The sequence below is a fragment of the Artibeus jamaicensis genome, unplaced genomic scaffold, assembly GCF_021234435.1.
Source record: "Artibeus jamaicensis isolate MK-2021 breed Jamaican fruit bat unplaced genomic scaffold, CSHL_Jam_final contig_384, whole genome shotgun sequence".
NCBI lineage: Eukaryota > Metazoa > Chordata > Mammalia > Chiroptera > Phyllostomidae > Artibeus > Artibeus jamaicensis.
In genome coordinates this window covers 13,195,121-13,215,232 of record NW_026521810.1, presented here as the reverse complement: position 1 = coordinate 13,215,232, position 20,112 = coordinate 13,195,121, and the positions used below count along the sequence as shown (strand labels likewise).

The following is a 20,112-nucleotide window of genomic DNA, read 5'->3' as shown; positions in this document are numbered from 1 at the left end:
ATAAATGAGGGACTTAATGGGAGATGGTCCACAATTAAAAATATATGAAAGAAATGTAGCTGGTTTCCTTTCAAATTCAGAAGCCTATGCTAAGCTCCAAATGGGTACTTGCATGTCGAAGGCAATAATTTAATGGAAAAAAAAAAAGAAAGAAAGAAAAGAACTCCTGACTAGCCAAAGACACCGGGCAGGAGTGCAGAGGCACCTTTACGGCACTGCTGCGTTCACGGGCGTGCACACTTCTGTGAATCCCCAGCTGCCGTGGTGTTGGGGAATACGGCTTCCCTCTGTTTGAGTAAACGCACCGAGTTATGTAGCCAGGAGACTCTAGGAACCAGTGACTCATGGTCACCGAGGAGTGAGTGACGCATCTGAGGAGGTTTCCCAAGAAGTGACAGAGGAAATCTCTTTTATCTTCCACACCTGGAAAGGCTTCTGAAGACCTGACTCTTTCTCTCTTTCCCTTTGACTGGGTAGCAGATTCACACCAGCTCTGCAGCCCACACAGGGTCGGGGATCACTTTCTGAAAACAAGTTGCCCACTTCCTACACTAGAGACACAAGCTGCTGGGGCGGGGTGGGGATGAGTAAGGATGAAAGGAAGCTGGTGGTGTAGGAGCCCCCTTCCCCCTTAGAACGTGGCCCTGCTGGGCGCCCCAGCTGCAGGCTGCTGCCCAGAATTCTTCGCCCTTAGTGAGAGGAAGGGAGGGGAGGAAACCAGTCCTGCTCCCAGACCTTCCTGTCTGTAGCGGCACAAGGCCCAGGGCAAGACTGAGGGGGAGACATCACTGGTGCTTTTGTTTCAAAGGACAGAATGAGGCTCACAGGGTTACCAGCTTGCCCAAGGTCACACAGCCCGTAAAGTGAGGCCCTGCTTCTGGCCACCTTGGCATGCGCCACAGTGACTTCCTTGGGACAGATTTTGAAAAAATCATAATTTATGAACAGGTCTCTCATTGACAGGTATTTAAGCTGATTTCAATTTTTTTAACATTACAGTGACCAAAGCCTCTTTGAAAAGGGCCCTTTTATGCTTGCTGGCAGCATGTACACTGAAATCAGACATTGCAGGGAAGGTTGGCATGGCCCTGCGCCAGGAAGACACGCCAGTTGTGCAACGTTCCATATCTAAAGTCAAAAGAAAACATAATAGAATAAAATAGGCTGTTTCTTTTTTCAAACTTTTCCCCCCAAATGCAAGTGTATGAATTGTAAAAGTTCATACAACACGGAAGTAAACAACTCAGAAATGGAAATTCTCCAGAGTAACTGCCATTGGAAACTTAGAGGATATTTTTTTAGACCTTCTTTTACATGTATACAAACAAGTATGTCCACAGACCTTGTTATAACATTAGAGAAAAGAATCAAATATGCAGACTATTATCAGATTCAATTTTGTATTCTATATCTAATGTATTATATATTTTACAAGACTGCAATGTTCTGTTTTAAAAAGTGCATGCAGAAAAAATATGAAAGAGCAAGAAACTTTTAAATACTGATTTTACACATTAACGTCCTGTCTGTGAATGTCAAAATACCTCTTTATTAAAGTATAATCTGCATCTACAGTCATATGCATACTTGGAAGCTGACATCTCACAAACATACAACTCAGTGACTTTTCACAGCCGCACACACTCTGCCCAGCCCCCGGATGGAGAGGCAGGACGTGCCGTCGCCCGAACTTGTGCCGCCTTGTGCTACTCACCCTGCACCAAGAGCAACCATGCCCCCACTTCTAACGTATATGTCTCTTACCCAATTTTATCTGGGCTTGAATTTTAATCATGTACTGGATTTAATGTGAGAATTATCACTACAGATGTTGTTAGAATGTGTGCAGGTTGAGTGGCCATCCCGTGATGCCAGCATATAGGGGCCTGGCTTGGTAACAGCTGTCGTGGACTCTCTCACAAGGCTGTGTCACAGTTACTCTCACTGGCTCCTTTTGATGGACATTTGAATTGTTTCCAATTGTTGGCTGATAAGCCAAAGACAAGAAACAATTTGGTGTGTATTTCTTTGTGCATGTAACTTTGAGATGTGTGTTTCTTAAAGATAAATGCCTACAGATAGAATTGATAGTCAAAAGACAGCTGTATTAAAAAAATAATTATTTGTTGATATTCTGCCATAATGGCTTTCTAAAAAGAAGTAACAGCTCAGTTTCTTCTTCAAAACAAAAACCAGGTGCTGGGTGCAGACCTCCTCACCGCAGCCCCCGCTACTGGCAGGCAAGCCTGTTCCCTGGGCAGGCCGAGCAGAGCTGTTTTGCCTCGGCAGGTGCCTGCGGCACAGTAAACACCGAGGAGCACACCACCCCCACCCCTGCCCCCACACCCTTGCCCCCTCCACAAACTTGCAAAGAACTAAACACATTCCCAGAGACAGCGGCGGGGAGACACTGTTAAGTTGCAGAGCAGAGCCTGCGGTGAGATGAGGGCCCTTGCAGCCTGTGCTTACCTCACTGCGGACTGGGTGTGAGTCCCGAGGGCGGGCGGTCCGCCTGCCTGGGCCTTAGGCTCTTATGGTTTACATAGGACGTCTCTGAGCAAGGAGTCCACCTTAAAAGTGATCCCTGGAAGAGTCTGGTCCAGGTGACCCTGGCCCTTCCCCCCCGCCCCCTCCCTCAGCCTGTCCCATTGCCCTTGAAGCTGATGGGCAGAAAGCATTTGCTTCCCTTGAGCACGTCCAGCATCTGTGCCCTTCTAACTCCCGCCCACCACACCTAGTCCTGCTGTGCCCTCCAGCCCCGCAGGCAGCAAGCCTATCAGATGACAGAGGTGGCTGCACTGTCTCTTCTTTGTGTTCTGTGGCTGCCAGAGGCCTCTGAACAGAATCTGGCTTGCCAATACCCTTCTTATATCATACCTCTCAGTCCAGAGCCAGGCTGGATAAGCAGGTGGGACCCTCTTCTCATTTGACCTGGGCATGGCGCTTCTATAAACGCAGGCTAAGGCTCTTTTTTGGCTCAATAGCTCTTATGATGCTAAAGCCCAGGGCGGGGACCTAAGACAGGATCCCTGGACCTTTTCAAAGGGCATGAGTCTTCATCTTGACTCTCCTCTCCTCTCCATTTTCTCCTTGCCTTTTTCTTCTCTGACCATCGATGCTGAGAGACAGTAAAATAAATCAATGGACATGTGACAGACATCTTGGTGCCTCTCACCTTTCCTTTGGAGCAAGGTCACTGGTCTTGAGGCCAGAAGTCCGTGGGTTTCCAGCCCGGACAGAAATGAACAGGTGCTAGTGAAGGCAACTTGGGAGTGAGCCAGGGACCTCAGCCCCTGAGGGACCTGCTGTCTGGCTCCGCGTGTCCGGGTGCTTACCAGCCCCTCCACCTTCTCTTTGCCTACAGCACGAACTATGATGTGCTGTGGGGACAAATGAGGACGTGCACATTTTATGCTCATTTCTTTTTAACTAAGCATCGACATCTTTGCTGAATAGATGGCTTTTATGCTTTTACATCACAAGAGCCATTTGATTTTTCAATCGGGACTTTATTTTTACAACCAAGACATTTTTATAAAAAGAGAACAGAAAGTGAAAGAAGAAATATACAAGCCATTGGAAGGCAGAAATGAGGACCAAGGACCAAGAAGTTCCCACTGGGAGAAGAAGTGGCCTCCTGCACCCAAAACCGCAAGTTCCTGGCCCCAGCAGTGGTCCTTAGAGACAGAGCTGACTGTGAGGGGCCAGCTCCTCCTGGAGGCTTCCTTTTCAAGCTGGGTCTGGCTTCTGGGCCCTCTGTGAGGACAGTCAGCCCCGGCCTGGTAAGAACAAAGGGAAGCCAGCCCAGTGCTATGCTGTGACCCAGGTCTCAGTGTCACTGCCCTACCAGGGCAAAACAACTTTTGGACAGTGGCTGGACGGCCAACCCCAGAAGGCCCAGCCTAGCGCAGGGCAAGTACAAGATCAGGAAGTGGTGCCATGGGCGGCATTTCTTACTCAGTGCTCAGTGTGTCCAAGGTACAGGAAGTGTCCAGGCTCTGGAGCCTTCTTTGTAAGACTCCAGACAACTACCAAGTTGTCCCCACGCACAAGGCCCACAGAAGGAACTTGCAGAGTTAAAGCAGGCAGCTTCAGCGGGGCAGTGAACTTTTCACTCAGTGTGTCCCTTCTCTCTCGTTTTTCTAGGTCTCGTTCATACTGGCCAACGTGTTTTTGTAGCAGGACACCCAATGCGTATTCTCTGCTCATTTATAAAACCTGGAAACAACAGCAAGTTGTGAAACCACTTATTTTCAGACAAACGCTCTTGAATTTCTGCAGCACACAAATGGCAAACAAGGATACAGGGCATCACTCCGTTAGTAGCCCGGGCCAGGAGTTCTGTGTTAGTATGTTTTTAGGGCCCATCTTAATTATTAAAAAAACCTTTAAAGTTAAAAAAAAAAAGGCAGCTCAAAAGGCTCTGGCTTTGAAGAGTGTTACTTCCTGCAGTACCTTCTAAGACAAGCGTTTCACAAATGAACACCATGGGGCCAGAAGCTGGAGGCCCGCTGGTAGAGTGGTTTTCTGAGGCCAGTTAGAGGCTAGGCTGAGGGTGTCTGCTCCAAATCGCACCTTGACTTGGGAACAGCTTATCTGTGAGGCCCACAGATTATTTTGTCCACACCTGGATCACAGCAAAACCAGAGGTGGTTTTCAAGCTCTTTTAACCACAAACCCTTTTGTTCAAATGCTGTCTCACAGGTAAAGTGTAACCATAGGCAACAGATGCAAGCTGAGCTGTGAACAGAAGGTGAGGGGCACTCAGGGCCTCCCCCATGAGCACCCCCAGCTCCTTCTCTGCCTCAGTTGGATCCTCAGAGCCCTCGGGTTTGCCAAAGTGTAAGGTACTGTGCTCAGGTCCCCATGATCGGTGTCAAATCACTGGGGAATGAGTTAAAGGGAAAGGGCGAGTGGGGGGCAGAACCATAGGTGGTTCCCCAAGGGAGACTCATTCTCCATAAAAGGACATTCTGGGGGCCTTTGAAAAGCACTCGTTGGGCCTTTTGCTAATGACCCACTGAGCCTCAAGAAAGGGCAAAGTGAAAACACCACTTTTGGGTGAAGTGGCAGCATGTCGTGCTGTTCCACTTCAATTGGTGGTGTGACAAGGGAAAAAAAATAAAATAACATTCTGGGGGCCTGGGTTTAGACAAATACACCCAAGTTACTGTCTATTAGGTAGGGGTTAGTTTCCAAATCCAGCATGTGAGTTGAAAATTGTACAGTTAAAATTATCACTGAAAATTGCCCATAAAATACAGCAGGCATGTTTAGGCAACAATGTGTACAAAATATGATATATATTATAATGTGGAACATATAACATGGAGAGCTCATATGGAAATTATAATTTTAGAGTATTTAAAAATGCATTTTGTGTTTTGGTTGTTGGCTTGTAGAGTTGTCTCTCCTAAGTGATATGAGCGCGTGCTGTGGTGGCCGCGAGCTTGGTGTTGTCGTCCCATTTTGCAGATGCCGAATCAGAGGTTCAGGGAAGCAACTCGCCTACAATCGCATGGTGAGTGAGTGGCAGGCAGGATTCAAACCCAGATCTGCCTCCTGCTGGAGCCAGAGCTCTTGGGCACCAGGCCCTGCTGCCCTCTGCAATCTAGAGGCCTGGGCTTGCTTTATTTTCAAACGACTTTCTGTGGAGAGGGTTGCAATTAATGAGATGGGTAGATGAGAAACATTTTCTAGTTTGTGGAAGGAAAACCAACCCAAGAACACTGTCCATGGCCCAAGCAGGGTCCACAAGTCCTTGAGGCGTCTGTCCCTTGGCTTCTGCCTGTGCTTACAGAGTTCAGTGGGACCAGTGGATGAGGTCTTCTTAGCCCTGCGTGGGGGGGAGTCAGCTGGTGGGCTCGCTAACCGCTGGGAGCCAGGACCAGGAGCTAGCAGACTCCTGTGCCGGGACCAAGCAGCACAATATCCGACACCAGTGGGGAGGACAGTGGCCCCGGAGGGACCCACTTGCTCTTGCTTTTACCCGGTTCTGCTCTTTTCCTGCTCCAAATGCTTTGAGCGAGTCTTTCAACTGCTCTGTAAAAATAACCCTCCCATGTCATGCAGGACCGAGTCAAACAAAAGAACAGGTAAGGCTAGGTAAGCCTCTGGGATCTCTGGCCCTGCTCCCTGTGTGCAAGAGCAGCTCGTTACTTCCAGGAGAGCTGAGAGCTGACTCTCCTGTACTCAAAAGACATCTTGTTTGTTTAGGTGATCTCTTTTCTTGAGCTCTAGCTCCCCATGGACTTACAGAGTCTATGATTTTTTTTGAAGGTGGTGTCTGGCTTTGGCTCCTTGCCAACAGAGGCTGTGAGCACAGCAGGGGCTGAGGAAGCCAGGACCACACCCAGGGCGTCGGCGTGGGCACTGGTCCAAGGCCCAAGCACTTACTTTTTCATGAAGCGAAGCCGTGCTCTCCTCCGTAGGCCTAGAAAAAGAAACCAAGAGCCCAAGTCAGCTGACCCCAAGCCCAGGGAGCAAGGAGCGTGAAGAGAGGGAGGGACAGCTAGCACCTCAGACCACTCCTCTGGTGCCAGGCTCTGCCTTGGGTTCATGTGTTTTAACTCCCTTAGCGCTGCCAGCACACCTGGGCGTGGGATACGACTCTTACGACGCCCGTCTTGTACATGAGGAAACTAAGGCACGGAGCAAGTGTGTTACTGAGTAACGCGCCCAAAGTTATACAGCTGGTAAGAGGTAAGACCAGAATTCACACTCGGTTAATCTATTCCGGTCTGTGTATCCTTAAACGTGCCATTCTGCCCTTCACAGCACATCAGGAATGAGAGGTGGTAGAGACAGGTGCTCTTGAACCTGTGCATTTGGGAGGTGTGCAAGGTTTCCCATTGGGATGAAGCACAGGGGGCAAACACGAGGCCGGGGGGGGGGCTGAATCCCGCCCTCCACCTGCTTTATCCGGCCGGCACCTTGTTTCTACCCGGCCGCAGCGCTGAGCTCCCGCTTAACGGTTAAGCAGTAATTACATTTATACAGTCCTTAAATTACATTCAGCCCTTTGAAGGCAACCACAAGGCTGATGTGACCCCGGTGAAAATGAGTTTGACACTTTCTTTATCATAAAGGAAGGAAATAGGAGCAAGGCTATATGAGTCTATCTTATCTTTTATAATGTTTTATTTTTGAAGCACATTAGGTGTGCTTCATACATATTATACTAAATAAGGTTTGCAGATCACTGAACTTCTATGGAGCTCTTAGAATGGCGTAAATGGGCTCCTTGGTGGGAGGCAGCTGCACGCACAGATGTGCCCCTGACACTTCTGTCTAGGGAGAGGGTCCGGAAGTGTCATCGCCTGGCCAAAGGAGACCTATAAAAGAGGCTCTGGTCTGGTCCGTAGCCCTGCGTGGCCACCCCCTCCCATTTACTGAAGCCCAGAAAGGTTGAGTGAATTGGTCAGGGAGGCACAGGTGAGCCTGGGGCGCTGGGCTCTGCGGCAGCTGTGCCAGCCTCCCCTGCAGCGGGGGGAGGAGGGCGTGTAGGGTATGACTCTCTCTCCACCGTGGTGGAGAGCAGCAGCCGTCTCTGGGTTTCCTTCAGCCTCACAGAGGGGAGGGGGTTTCTGGCTTCTGGGAACATAGCCTAGACCCCACTTCAATCTGCCCCATGCACGGCTTCCAACCCGCCCGCCCGCAGAAGTTCCTGCTCACTAAGCACGGGCTCTAGCTGGGCACCTGGGGCAGGACTGTACGGATGGCCACTCTGGGAGGTATGTGTCCTTGCCCCCGCCCCAGCACCCCTGGGAGGCTCAGAGAGGCCAGGACACACACCCGAGGCCACCAAATCGGGGAGCAGTGGGGTTAGATTCAGACCCAGATTTGTCTGTCTCCAGAGACGGGGGGTCTCTGACCCCTGCACGTGGCCTCAGGTGAGAATCACTGCTGGAAACACCCTGGGGTCAGGCTCAGACCCCCCATGAGGGTCCCTAGAGAAGAAGGGACCCTCATGGACACCCCTGACAGCAAAAAAAGGGGTAGCCATGATGGCCCAAGAGGGGACCACTTACAGTAGAGGCGAATGGACACAGCCAAGGACACCAGCAGAATCGCAGCACCAGTCACCAGCAGGCCGAGGGTCAGGGGGCCACAGGGCGGGCCTGGGAGACACACAGAACATCTGAGACACGCAGATCAACACACAGTGGGGAAAATCAACTAAAAGCCCACCTCCCAGAGGACACCGCTGTCTGCATATCTTCTTCTAGTCTTTTCTCTAGCCCCTTTATAATTTCATGTATAATTTTATATATAAAATGTCATGCCCCACATCCAAATTAAAATTTAAGATCTATTTATATTCAAGGGAATCAGACCATTTTAACAACTGATTATGGGGTTTGGGGCATTTATTTTTAAAATTTTTTACTTTAATTTCATTAAAAAATAGCTAAATATATTTTCACTGTAAAAGGTTCAAGGGTATGAGCGTCCCTTGACACCCTCACTCCTTCACAGCGACAAATGCCATTGCCAATTTGGTGCCTTTCCCTTGGCATCTTCACGTACGCAGTTTGCACAGGCACATGCGGTCTTTTAAAAACAGAGGGTCGCATCCTACACATTGTCTTGCAATCACTGGATTTGTTACTCGAACATTCTGTTTTAGCAGAGCAACATTTGACTATGGATGTACTGTGGATCATTTTGCCATCAGTGGGCAATTCTGTTTGTTTCCTGCGTTTTATAAACGACTGCAGAGAACATCCCAGTATGTTTCTTCTTAGGTGGGAGCCTGCCTGATGCAGACACTGAGACAGGACCTGATAAACCGTAGGGTGTGTCCACTTGAAGCTCTGATAGACCCTGTCAAATGCCTTGCACACGGGCTGCACTGATTCCACCTCCAATTTCCAGCTGCGCACCCTGTTGGCACTTGATGTATGTTATCAAAGGTTTGGGGTTTTGTCAGTCCAGTGGGTGAAAAATATTTTACTTCAATTCCTTGATTACTTGTCAGCCCCAGAGGTTTCCATATATTGGCCACTTCTTTTTCTCCTATGAGTTGCCTATTTGCTCCTTTGCCCATTTTGTGGGCTACTTAGACAGCAGAACGTCCATCATTGATGCCCCAAATCCTTGTTTGACACACCTGGTGCCTCTACAGTTGGTGCCTGTGAGTAGCTGACGGGCAGACTCATGGGGGAAAAAGGCAAGGGGTCACAGGTGGAAAAAATTAGAGTTTAGATTTGAATTTTCACTGAATACCTATTATGTGCCAAGGATAACACTAACTGCGAAAATTCCATCTTGAGAGAAAGGAGGGTGTTACTATCATTTTTATTCTGTCATTTTATAGTTCAGAAAAACCAAGGTTCTGGTTTTTCTCAAAAGGCAGGGCCAGAATATAAATCTAGATCCTCCATGCTCAAAAGCCCCTGCTGGCCCCCCCCCCCAGCCTGGGGGCATGAGAGGCAGGGAGGGAGCGAGTGTACCCCGCCATGGGAGGCAGCCGCCTTCACCAAGGCCGATGGCGCCACGTGTGGGGGAGATCCCTGCACTGGGTGGGAGGCCGCAGAGAGGTCCTTGAAAGTCCTTCCCACCTCTGAGATGCAAGGGTTTCTATCTGCCCCCCTCTCACCTCCTCTGTGTTCTCTCAAACACGTGATGCCAGGTAGAAGAAGCCAGGCACGAGAAGTCCGCATTTTGTATGTATGACTCTGTGTATATGAAATGTCCAGAAGAGGCAAAGCTACAGACAGAAAATCTATAGATACAGAAAATCTACAGTATAGAGACAGAAAATCTAAAGTAGGTTAGAGGTTGCCAGGGGCTGGGGTGGGAAGAGAAACTAACTGTAAACAAGTTCAAAGTATCTTTTGGGGCTAATGGCAATGTTTTAAAACTAGATTGTAGAGATGGTTGCATAACTTAGTAAAGGTGCTGACAATCAGTGACATGCCCAAAATGGTGAATTTTATGCAAATTATTCCTCAATAAAGTGGTAATTTTAAGAAAAGTAACAGAAGTGGGTGAAGGTCGCAGGGTCGCGCGGGGCGGGAAGGGCCCCTTCTGAGGAAGGGTGGCTTCCTGAAGGTGCACGTGGCTGAGCTGGGGCCGGCAGTGCAGCCCCGGTCCACAGTGCAGCCAGGAGAAGCCATTGCTTCTAGCAGACCCGCTGAAGCCTGCCTGGGCAGGGAGCTGTGGCCAGAACCGTGCCTGTGCACGTGCAGCTAGGCTTGCTTGTCCTCACTGGGGTCTCCTGAGGTCTGAATCTCGCCACATTTCTCCTGTGACAGTGGTTTAGAAACTATCCCCCGGGACTTCTCAGTGTCTCTCCAAGGGCAGCCTGAGCCTTGGGGAGAAGGTGCCTGCTGTGATTGCCGTGAGGGTTTTACACATGATTTACAATATGATCATAAGCTGTAGCACCGTCTAGGTGTCCCGCCCAGCTGAATGCCTTGTGGATAGCATCTCATTTAATCCTCCTTCCCTTTAGGCAGGCAAATGCCCCCATTTTACAGATGAGGAAACTAAGGCTCAGACAGGCTGAATCACTTGCCTAAGGTCACACGGTATAGGCAGTGGTAGACACGGATTATAACCGAGGCCTGGCCGACTGACCACGTTACACTGCCCCATGGCCCCCACCCCAAATGCAACCACCACCTACCACCCCCTCCACACCACTTAGCTGTCTGTTTATTTTAAGGAGCCTACCAACATTGGATTTACATTTTGCCCCAGGATTTTACTGAAGATTAATATTAGAAATGAGGCAAGAAATGAGAAGACTTTCCATCCATCACTTATAGAAGTGTTACTGAATTCACTATCATTCAGCTATCCTTACATAAGGACGAGCAGATCGGATTTCATCTAGAATTTAAGGCTGGACGGATCAAGGCTCCGACGCCTGGGGCTGTGTTTGTCGTGCCCCTCCTTATGGCCCTCCTGGCCCTCCTGTATTTTCCCTTTCTTCCTTTTTTGAGATTCTCTGCTTGAAATCCTTTAGGCGAAGTCCTGGGGCATCAACTGGTAAAATGAGGTCACTCTGTCTCCACCTTTGTGTTCCCTGAGACACTGCCCTCTGCACACAGATTCTGATGTTCTTTTTACAGTGACCTAATGGGGCAGCTTCCCCCTCCCGTCCCCTGGACTCTTCCTGGGACTTTACATCTATTTAAGACACAGCAGCCCCAGGAGCACGAGGCAGCCCGGTGTGGTTTGTTCTATGGGTTGGAGCAGACGGTACTTTCTGTTTGCTGCCACCAACTTTTGGGGACAGAGGTCAGTATTTTTCTAAAAACATATTTGGTTTATGGATTCAAGAAGCGGGTGCGTGTGTATGTGTGTGTGTGTGTGTGTGTGTGTGTGTGTGTGTGCGCTGTAGCTGCAGTGTCCGGTGCCCACGGGAGGAGCAGCGAGCTCCCCCATTAACACACACAGTGAGCACATACCGTGTGTTAGGCATCAGAGTGGGAGGGTTTAAAGTTCTGGTCCTTTGGGTTGGACTCTTTGTTAGTTAAGACCTTTATTGAGATATAATTTACATATTGTAAAGTTCACCCGTTTCAAATGTATAATTTCACATTTTTTTTGTAAATTCATAGAAATTGCAACCAGCACCACAATCTGATTTTAGAACATTTTTATCCTTCCCCCCAAAGAAATTCTGTACCGATTGGCAGTCACGCCTCATTCCCCCCCCACTGCTTGGCCTTAGGGCAACCACGAATCTACTTTCTGTCTCTATGGAATATCATATTCTGGACTTTTCACATCAATGTCCGTAGCATAGCATATCATCATTATCATATATCATATCATATCATATCATATATCATATATCATATCATATCATATCTGGTCTTTTGTAACTAGCTTCTTCCACTGCGTACTATTTTTAAGGTTCATTCATGTTGCAGCATGTATTAGCAATTCATTCTCGATTATGACCAAGTCGTGTTCCGTGGCATGGATATTCCACATTTTGTTGTCCATTGGATTTGCCTCTACTTTTGGACTCTACTATGAATAATGATGCTGGGAAAGGGTGTGGAAGTTTTGGGTGGACTCATCTCTCACTAAGTTTTGTCCTGTGATGACTGGTGAGTGTGTCCCCCACTAGACCGTGAGCTGCTGAAGGACAGCACAGCCTCCCTCTGACCCCAGCTCAGGGCCAGGGGGACAGGTTCAAGGGTGTGTGCTTGGGAAGAGCTTAAGGGAGGAAAGAAGGAAGGAAGAAAGGGAGTGACTGTGCCTGCTGCGCTTCTGAGGATCTAGGGGTGTGGGGGAAACTCACCCTTCTGAGTCACCGGGGTCGGGAATGATCGGCACTTTCTCTTCTTAGGGGTGGTCTTCTTGGTGGGCTGGGCAGTGGTGGGAAGGACGTCAACTACAGAAAACAAGCAAGACCCATATCTTAGCCAGGCCAACAGCAGGCAGACGTAGAGATAAAATTTAACACTGCGCTTCCTACCTCCAGGTACTGAAGTCCTTATGACCACTGCCTGGGCTGCTCCAGAGCCTCGGGGTCACAGAACAATAAAACCTTTGAACGGCTTCCCCAACTCTCAGATCTGTGTGTGGGCCTGTGGACGGGGCTCAGCTTGGAGTCGGGGGGGGGGGGTTGGGGTTCTGGAACTACACAGACCTGAACCGAGCCCAGCACCCCTGATTAGCCATTCACCAGTGTGTAACTTGGGGCAAGTCCTATCACTTTTCTGTACCTCAGTTTTCCCATCTACCGAAATAGAAATGGTCTTTGCCCCCTTCTTGGGGCTGAAGTGAGAACTAAATGGGGATGGTGTGCCCAGCAAAGTGCACAGCAGACGATGCTCTGCCTGGCTGAAGCCCGCGTCCCTGAGCCCTGCCAACCCCTAGGTGAGTGCAGATCGCTCATGGAAGGGAGGTGGGGCGCCTTTCCTGCAGGTGTGGTACCATGCAGGTGGCCCAGGCCCAGCAGCTCAGTTGGCTGGAGTGTCATCCCAGAAGGCCAAGGGTGTGGTTCGATCCCCAGTCAGGGCACATACAAGAATCAACCAATGACTGCATGAATCAGTGGAACAACAAATCCATGTTTCTCTCTCTCTCTCCCCTTCCCTATCTCTCTAAAATCAATCAATAAATTTTTCAAAGCACCATGAAGGTTGTATATATTGGGATTTTCTTTCCTTCTCTGGTGTCTTTAAAAATCATATACAGTCAGAGCCAGAGGGATCTTCAGTCTAATCTCAACTTTAATTTCAAAGGTGGGTGCCAGCAAAATTAGGGGGAGCAGCTGGCCTCGGAGGCCCTCATGGAAAGTGCCAGGCGGGGACCCCAAACCCCTCTCCTGAATCCTGGGTGGGTCACTGCTCTGTTTGTGCTCTAATTTGGTGTCACACGCTGAAGCGCTGGGATAAAACAGGGGATCCAGTACACAGAGCAAAGGGAGACACTTCAGGCCCTGAGGCGCCTCAGGACCGTATTAGCACTGGGTGCCCCTGTATCCGACCTTGGCCTTTGTGAGTTGAGGAAAGACGTGTTACTGAAATGACTTTCTGTAAAATAATAGGAAAGGGAATAGGGTGAAACCTTGAACTTAAACTCTAGAGTTAAGAAGCCAGGGAAGGGCAGCCAACAAACTGGTCACTTTGGGGCTGGCTTCTTCCATATAAAAAGTGGACATTTGGGACCCTCAGCACCCCGTGCCACCTCTGGAGAGTGGAGATAACATGCTGTGCTCTACAAAGCTTTGAGAAGAGCCAACTAACCAGAATTAACACTCACTCAGCTTCTGTCATGAGCGAGTGGCAGTGCCGAGCACTTCAGCTGGAGTTTACTGAGCCCAGCAGCTTTGGGGACAGGCACCAGTGTCCCCACGTCACGCCCGAGGAAACCTAGGCACGGAGCACTGAAATAACTTGCCCAAAGTGTGAGAGACAGTAAACAGTAGAGCCCGGACCTGAGTCAAAAGACCCTGCTTCTGGGCTCTCACTGTGCCACATGGCCTTGGGGCAAATGCTCTTTCACAAAAAAGTGAGCACATTAGGTGGACCCTTGGCCCTGGCCACCAGAGTGGGGGGGGGGGAGCCGGTGTGAAAGGAAACACACCAGGGGCTCTCGTGCTCTGAGAGTGCCAAGGAGCCTGGCCCCCTGCGAGGGTGCCACAGCGCTCTGTCGTCCCCTTCATCCTCAAAGCCCCAGAAGCGTTCATTCCCTTGCTTCATGCATGAGGAGGACCAGAGGCCTCTGCGCAGGTCAGTGGTGAGCCTGCAGGGGCCCAGCTCTGTAGGACCTGAGTACTTTGGCTGGGCACGGTGTTCGGGGTCCGATGGGGCCTGCGGACAGCCTTGTTCCATTCTAATTTCTTCTTGCCCAGAGCCAGATCCCCTTGATTCCTCCTGACACTCCCCACCCAGGTCAAATCTTCCCCCTTCTCTCCTCTTTGAAAGGGTTGGGACCCATGGTGTGTGCTTAAGGGGCCTGAAAAAGGCTGTCTTTCCCGAAGGCTTTCTTTACCATCCGCTTCTTCCTTCAAAGTGCACTGACTTTCTGGCAAGGGGGGCTCTGGTGCTGGACCCCCTCCCCTGGGGAGATGATGCAGTTGCAAGCACATGCTTTGGGGGTGCACTGCCACTCCTGGAGCGGGGCTGCGGGGGGCTTTGGAAATGTCAAAACCAAGAGTGAGTGGGTGGAGGTGGGGGAGCTTCTGAAAACCAGCTGTGCTCTTTCACCATCCACCTTTCTCAGACCCTGAAATCTCATGAGTGGAAAAGATGTGGGACTTACAGAGACAAAAACAACAAACCAAAGCCAAACCCACACCCTCTGACAACCATAACCCAATTTTCAATACAGGAATCAGTGAACAAACCCCGAAGCCTGCTGCAGACCTCAGGCTGAGTGGTCTAATTCCTCGGCAGCCCCCTGACACTCTCAGCGCCCCCAGTGTGAGGTGGGCCCAGGCAAGGGGGAAGCAGGATGGTGGGAGGCGTTCAGGGGGTCGCCCCAGCCCGGGCTAACTGGGGAAGGGGCAGAAGTCAGACGTGGGCCTCTGGGAATTTCTGCCCCTGATTCCTTTGCACCTTTGATCCTTTCAATCCTCACTGTTCAGTACAGCAGCCACTCGCCACACGTGCTACTGAGCATGTGGGACACAGCCAGCCTGGCCCGAGCTGTGTCCTTCATGGGAAACACGTGCAGTGCTTAGTATAAAAGGGTAATATAAAATATTTCAGTAATGATTTCATCGTGATTATACTTTAAAATGATACTGTTGATAAGTTGGGTGAAATAAAATGTATTATTTAAATGAATCTCATGTGTTTCTTTTTACTTTTTTTAACATGGCTGACAGAACATTTTAAATTACATCTGTGGCTCACAGTGGAATTCTCCTGGATGTGCTGACTTCACTCATAAGGAACTGCAGCTTTGAAGGACCCAAGAGGGTCTTAGGGGCCATCAGCAACCCCTTGACACAGATGAGAAAACTGAGGCCCATTGAGGAGACCGGCCAAAGGCACACAATGAATTTGCAACAGGATTTGCAGCTGGTCTTGGGGTCCAGTCTCCTCATTCTCTGCAACTCTGGGTAGGGGTTTGAGCCATAGGCTCACATGCAGAATGTGAGGCACCTGCCCCTCACTGGCCCTGTGGGCCCACACAGGGGATTTCTGAGACCATCATCAGGTCTGGGGACTCAGCCCAACCCAGCCACAGTCTCAGGTGGGCCCGATGTGGCTGAAAGACAGTGCTGTTCTGTCCCCATAAGAAACAGTGGTGCTTCTAAGCATCTCATTTACAGGGGGAATTATAACAGTACCTACCTCCCAGGACGGTTGGCAGCACTGAGTGAGAGAACTATGTAAAACATTTGCATGTGCTTGGCCCTGGGTGAGTCTCAGAGTATGCTTTCTGTTACTGTTAGCTGTAGTGACTGCTCACGGCCGTTGGCCCCTGCTGTGGAGTTGGGCTCGCCGAGAGTGGGGGTGGCCCCCATGTCTGAGACATGCTCGGCAAAAGGTAGGTGCTCCACGCTATCGATAACACCGAACCAGGATCTTACCCACAGTCAGCTGAGTTCCCTTCCCGAAGGTCAGCTCAGGGGTCCCGATGGTCATGCAGAAGTAGACCCCACTGTCTGCAGGCTTCACACTTTTGAGACTGAGAATGGTCTGGGTTGACGTCTGTTTCACAGTCAGCTCCTCCGGCCCCACATTCTTGCCGTACACAGGCTGTTCTGTAGGATTCCAGATGGCTAGAAACTCGTAGTGACTGTTCGTGCTCGGGGCCTGGAGCCGCCTCAGCCAGTAGATGCGCGTGTTAGCAGGGGAGGATTTGACTTCACAGGCTATGTCCACCTGTGTGTTGTTCTGAGCCACTTCGAACAGAGGGCTCTGCTGGTACACCATGGGGCTGTGGAGAGCTACGAGAAGCAGAAGGAGCACCAGCCATCAGCACGGTTTCCTGGCCACCGCGGCGGAGCCTCAGAGCCACCCTGACTTGAGTAGCAAAGGAAAAGCCATGGAAGAACCTGCCCAGTTGCAGGGTCCAAAGGCTGTTGTACATGTGCCTTGTGGTCCTGCACTCAAGAGCACGAGCACCCCACCTCCCAGGAGATTGTCTGCAAGGCTGGGGTTTACTCTGCCAGCTTTACAATGGGGGAGCTGCCATTTGTTGACTGCATGCTTACAAGCGTGGCTCTTTGCATAATTATCTCAATCAAGACTCAACTCACTTGGGGATTTTTATCTCCATTACACAGATGAGGAAACTGAGGCATGAAGTTACTTGTTCAAAAATCTCACTTACGGCCCTGGCTGGTGTAGCTCAGTGGATTGAGCATGGGCCTGTGAACCAGAGGATCTCAGTTTGATTCCCAGTCAGGGCACATGCCTGGGTTGCAGGCCAGTTCCCAGCAAAGGACACACAAGAGGCAACCATACATTGATATTTCTCTCCCTCTCTCCTTCCCCTCTAAAGATAAATAAATAAAATCTTTAAAAAATCCCACTTACAGCTAGTAAGTGACTTGGGATTCAAACTCAAAGATTCAAAGTCTGAAGTCAAAGCCTTTCACCTTGCCCTGCTGCAGCTCTCCACATAGACCCTCAGCAGGCTCCGAGCAGCTGAAGGAGACCCAGGGCACACTGGGGGGAGAGGAAGTCAGAATCCCAGGCAGAGCACAGGGCTGGGCTGGCCAGCCACAGTTTCTGGACCCTCACTGCCCCTGGGTAGGCACAATTAATGACCACCACTCCCCAACCCAGCAGTTGATGGGTCACTGGACCCCATTCCTGAGTGGGAGGACAGACACCCCAGAAGCAGGGCTGGGAGCTCATTTTTAGTCTCAGACGGGAAGCACTGCCCATAGGAGGCTGTTCACGGAAAACTGGAGCAGAGCTCAGGGACCTGGCCTTGCACCCAAACTCTGCGCCTCGCCAGTTGTGGAACCTAAGGCGAGTCATGGTCCCTCTTCTGTTGGAAAAGAGGGTGGTTTGAGGCCATTGATCTGACTGCCTCTGAGGGCCAGCACGTCCAGGAAAGCAAACTGTGAAGCACTGTATATGGGCAGACCATGGTTCATGTGTCTCACATATCAGGGGCTGTTACTGGCAGGAAATGAAATCTTAAGGAGAAATTTTAAGAGATGGATTTTTTTGCCACAGAGTCCAACAAACTGAATCTGACTCAGCAAGCCTTTCATTTCAGCTGTGGGGTGGAGGGAGAGCGCAGGCTACAGCAGAGACCCAGGATCAGCGGACACAGACCTGGCTGAGCAGGAGAGGCCAGAGAATGGTGTGTGTGTGTGTGTGTGTGTGTGTGTGTGTGTGTGCATGCACACACACACCCAGGAGGGGCTGCCTTACTGAGGCAATGGCCCGTGCCCACAATCCTGCCTACGCTTGTTCTCAGGCTCCAGAGCAGCCTTTTCTAACACTGATGAAGTAAACTTAAACTTTTTCACTCCACTCTCATCACTCCAGGTTTCCGCTTATATCAAGAATGAAATGGCACCTGGGGCCCAAGTGGCTGCTGGGCCTTTGCTTTTCCCTCCAAATACCATACTGCCTCGTTCAGCAGAGTAGTGGTTCTTTACTGTTTTGGGTCACTGACCTTTTGGGGGAGATAAGAATTGAAAATGCCAGTATTTGTTGAACCTGCCAAACATGGTACATGTACTATCTCATTTAATCCACACCAAACCCTGTTTCACATCCACTTTAAAGATGAGGAAATGGAGGCTCTGGAAGGTTAAAGACACGCTGAGTCGCACAGCCTGTGTGGGGTGGATTCAGATTCAAAGCCAGGTCTGCAACTCCAGAACCTGAGTTTGAGGCCCTCCCTGAACTGAGGGAACCTGTGGTTCTGCGCACATAGTGGGGCCACAAATACACAGATTCTCAAAGACCTTCTAAGAAAGCCCATAAGTGAGTCCTCCATGGTAAAGAGGTCGGAAGGGGCGCTTCCTTCATCATGACATGAAGACTTCCTGCCGAGACACTCCCTGGTCTCTCTCTGGTGACCACTTGTTTTTCAGCCCCTGGGAACTATCTGTCCAGCCGAGGCCCAACCCTGTCTATGTGCCAGACACCTAGCCAGGTCTTGTCACACGTGTGGTCTCATTTGGTTCATTTCATTCTATCAGTAAGCTAGATGACTCTGTTCCCAGAGGGAGGGACCTGCTGTTTCTGAAGTGATCAGCAATAATGTTAGTAGCTTTGAATGGCCCGGATCAGCTTTTACTTCAGATGTTCTTGAGCTCACTGGGTTGCCGAGGTGTGGCACCCCTCCTGGGGTGTCCAGCTTGGGGCTTTTGGGCAAGAGAGCAAACCAAGCCCCGGTTAGTAGGTATTTTGGGAGGCGGAGGGACTTCTCTAAGAGGTGGTCTGATTGGCCTTGGTCAGAGGGGCAGCCTGGACTATCGCTGGGAGCCACTGGCTACTTGTTGCCGAAGTCACACAACGCGCACCCAACCTCAGGGAACATTGGGGAAACAGGGAAACTCGGCCTGCGGGAACACCCCACCATAGTTACCTGAGAACTGGCACCAGCCTGGTATTTGACAAATTGTACTGAGAAAACTTGCGCGGAAGTAATAAAAATGTGTCTACAGAACTCTGGGCCAAGTGCGGGACAACCCAAACCAGGACTGGGCCTCTGGCACCTTCCTGGGAACACATCTTGCCTTGTCTTGGAGCGAGGGCATTTTTCCTTCCTCTCCAGACCTCCTCCCTCTTTCTCTATTCTTCCTTCCTATCTCCTTCCCTCCCGTCTGCCTCCTCGTCTCCCAGCTCCAGGCTTTTGGGCAGAGGTGGCCACAGTCCTGCTCCCCAGACCCCCGAGATACTGAGCTCCTTGGAGGACTTTCCTCTCCACCCTCAGGGGCTGTCTCTGCCGCACCGCCTGCCTCCGGGAGCCCAGGAGCCCCTCAGCCCCCTACCCGAACAGCCTTGCGAAGCTCCACCACTCAGACCACCCACCCGGCCCCCGAGCGCTGCCAGCCAAACCCCCCTCCCCCCGCCCCCCGTACCTGCCACCTGCGCGGCAGCGAGGAGCAGGCAGAGCCACAGCCGCATCTCGACGCCTCAACACCCGGACCCAGAGGGCTCGGCTGAGACTGTCCTGCAGGGGTGAGGGGGGCGGGGAGCGGACCGGGCGGGGCAGCGGAGGGAGGGGAGCAGGTTACAGGGAGGGGGCGGGGTCTGGGGCGGAGTCTGGGGTGAGGTTGGTAAGGTCTCCACCCTCATCCTTCCCGGATTTCAAAGATCTTGGCTCCGTTTTTAAGAAGCGCACTAGGACCCCCTGCTTTCAGGCAAGGAGGTGACACTGCTGTCCTGGGCTGAGCACTTGCACGTGTGTGATCGCTTCCTGCCCTGGGAGGTGGTCAAAACAGGGTCGTGACTCCATGTGACAGTTAAGGCACCGGAGGCTCAGAGGGGTCAGGGTATTCAAAGTCCCACGAGTGAGTGGTGGAGCTGGACCCTAACTCAGCGCACTTCTTTTTTTTTTTTTTTTCGAGTAGTTATTTGCGAGGCTCCTGGGTTCCCCCAGCTCAGCAGGGCCTGAGGTCACCAAGACCCAGGCCCTGCCCTCAAGGGCAAGCACTTGTGAAGTTAACTAAGGTGACCCAAGCACAGTGTGAAGCTTGAGGACAGTAAG

At 50.8% G+C, this 20,112-nt stretch overlaps 1 protein-coding gene and 1 non-coding gene across 2 annotated transcripts; one reads left to right on the top strand and one right to left on the bottom strand.

Annotated features, from left to right (window-relative positions):
* Nucleotides 1–3,494: 3,494 nt before the first annotated feature.
* CD8B (CD8 subunit beta) lies at nucleotides 3,495–19,590 on the bottom strand. Its single transcript, XM_037125599.2, has 6 exons — nucleotides 19,484–19,590; nucleotides 16,016–16,375; nucleotides 12,266–12,358; nucleotides 8,031–8,120; nucleotides 6,397–6,433; nucleotides 3,495–4,218 (listed from the first exon to the last, which is right to left on the bottom strand). The coding sequence occupies exons 1-6, from the start codon at nucleotides 19,527–19,529 to the stop codon at nucleotides 4,206–4,208; spliced, it is 639 nt and encodes a 212-aa protein (XP_036981494.2). The 5' UTR covers nucleotides 19,530–19,590; the 3' UTR covers nucleotides 3,495–4,205.
* On the top strand, nucleotides 4,979–5,113 carry LOC119034513 (small nucleolar RNA SNORA21). The gene has a single exon (XR_005079578.2). It is a non-coding gene; the product is annotated as a small nucleolar RNA SNORA21 (small nucleolar RNA).
* Nucleotides 19,591–20,112: the final 522 nt, after the last annotated feature.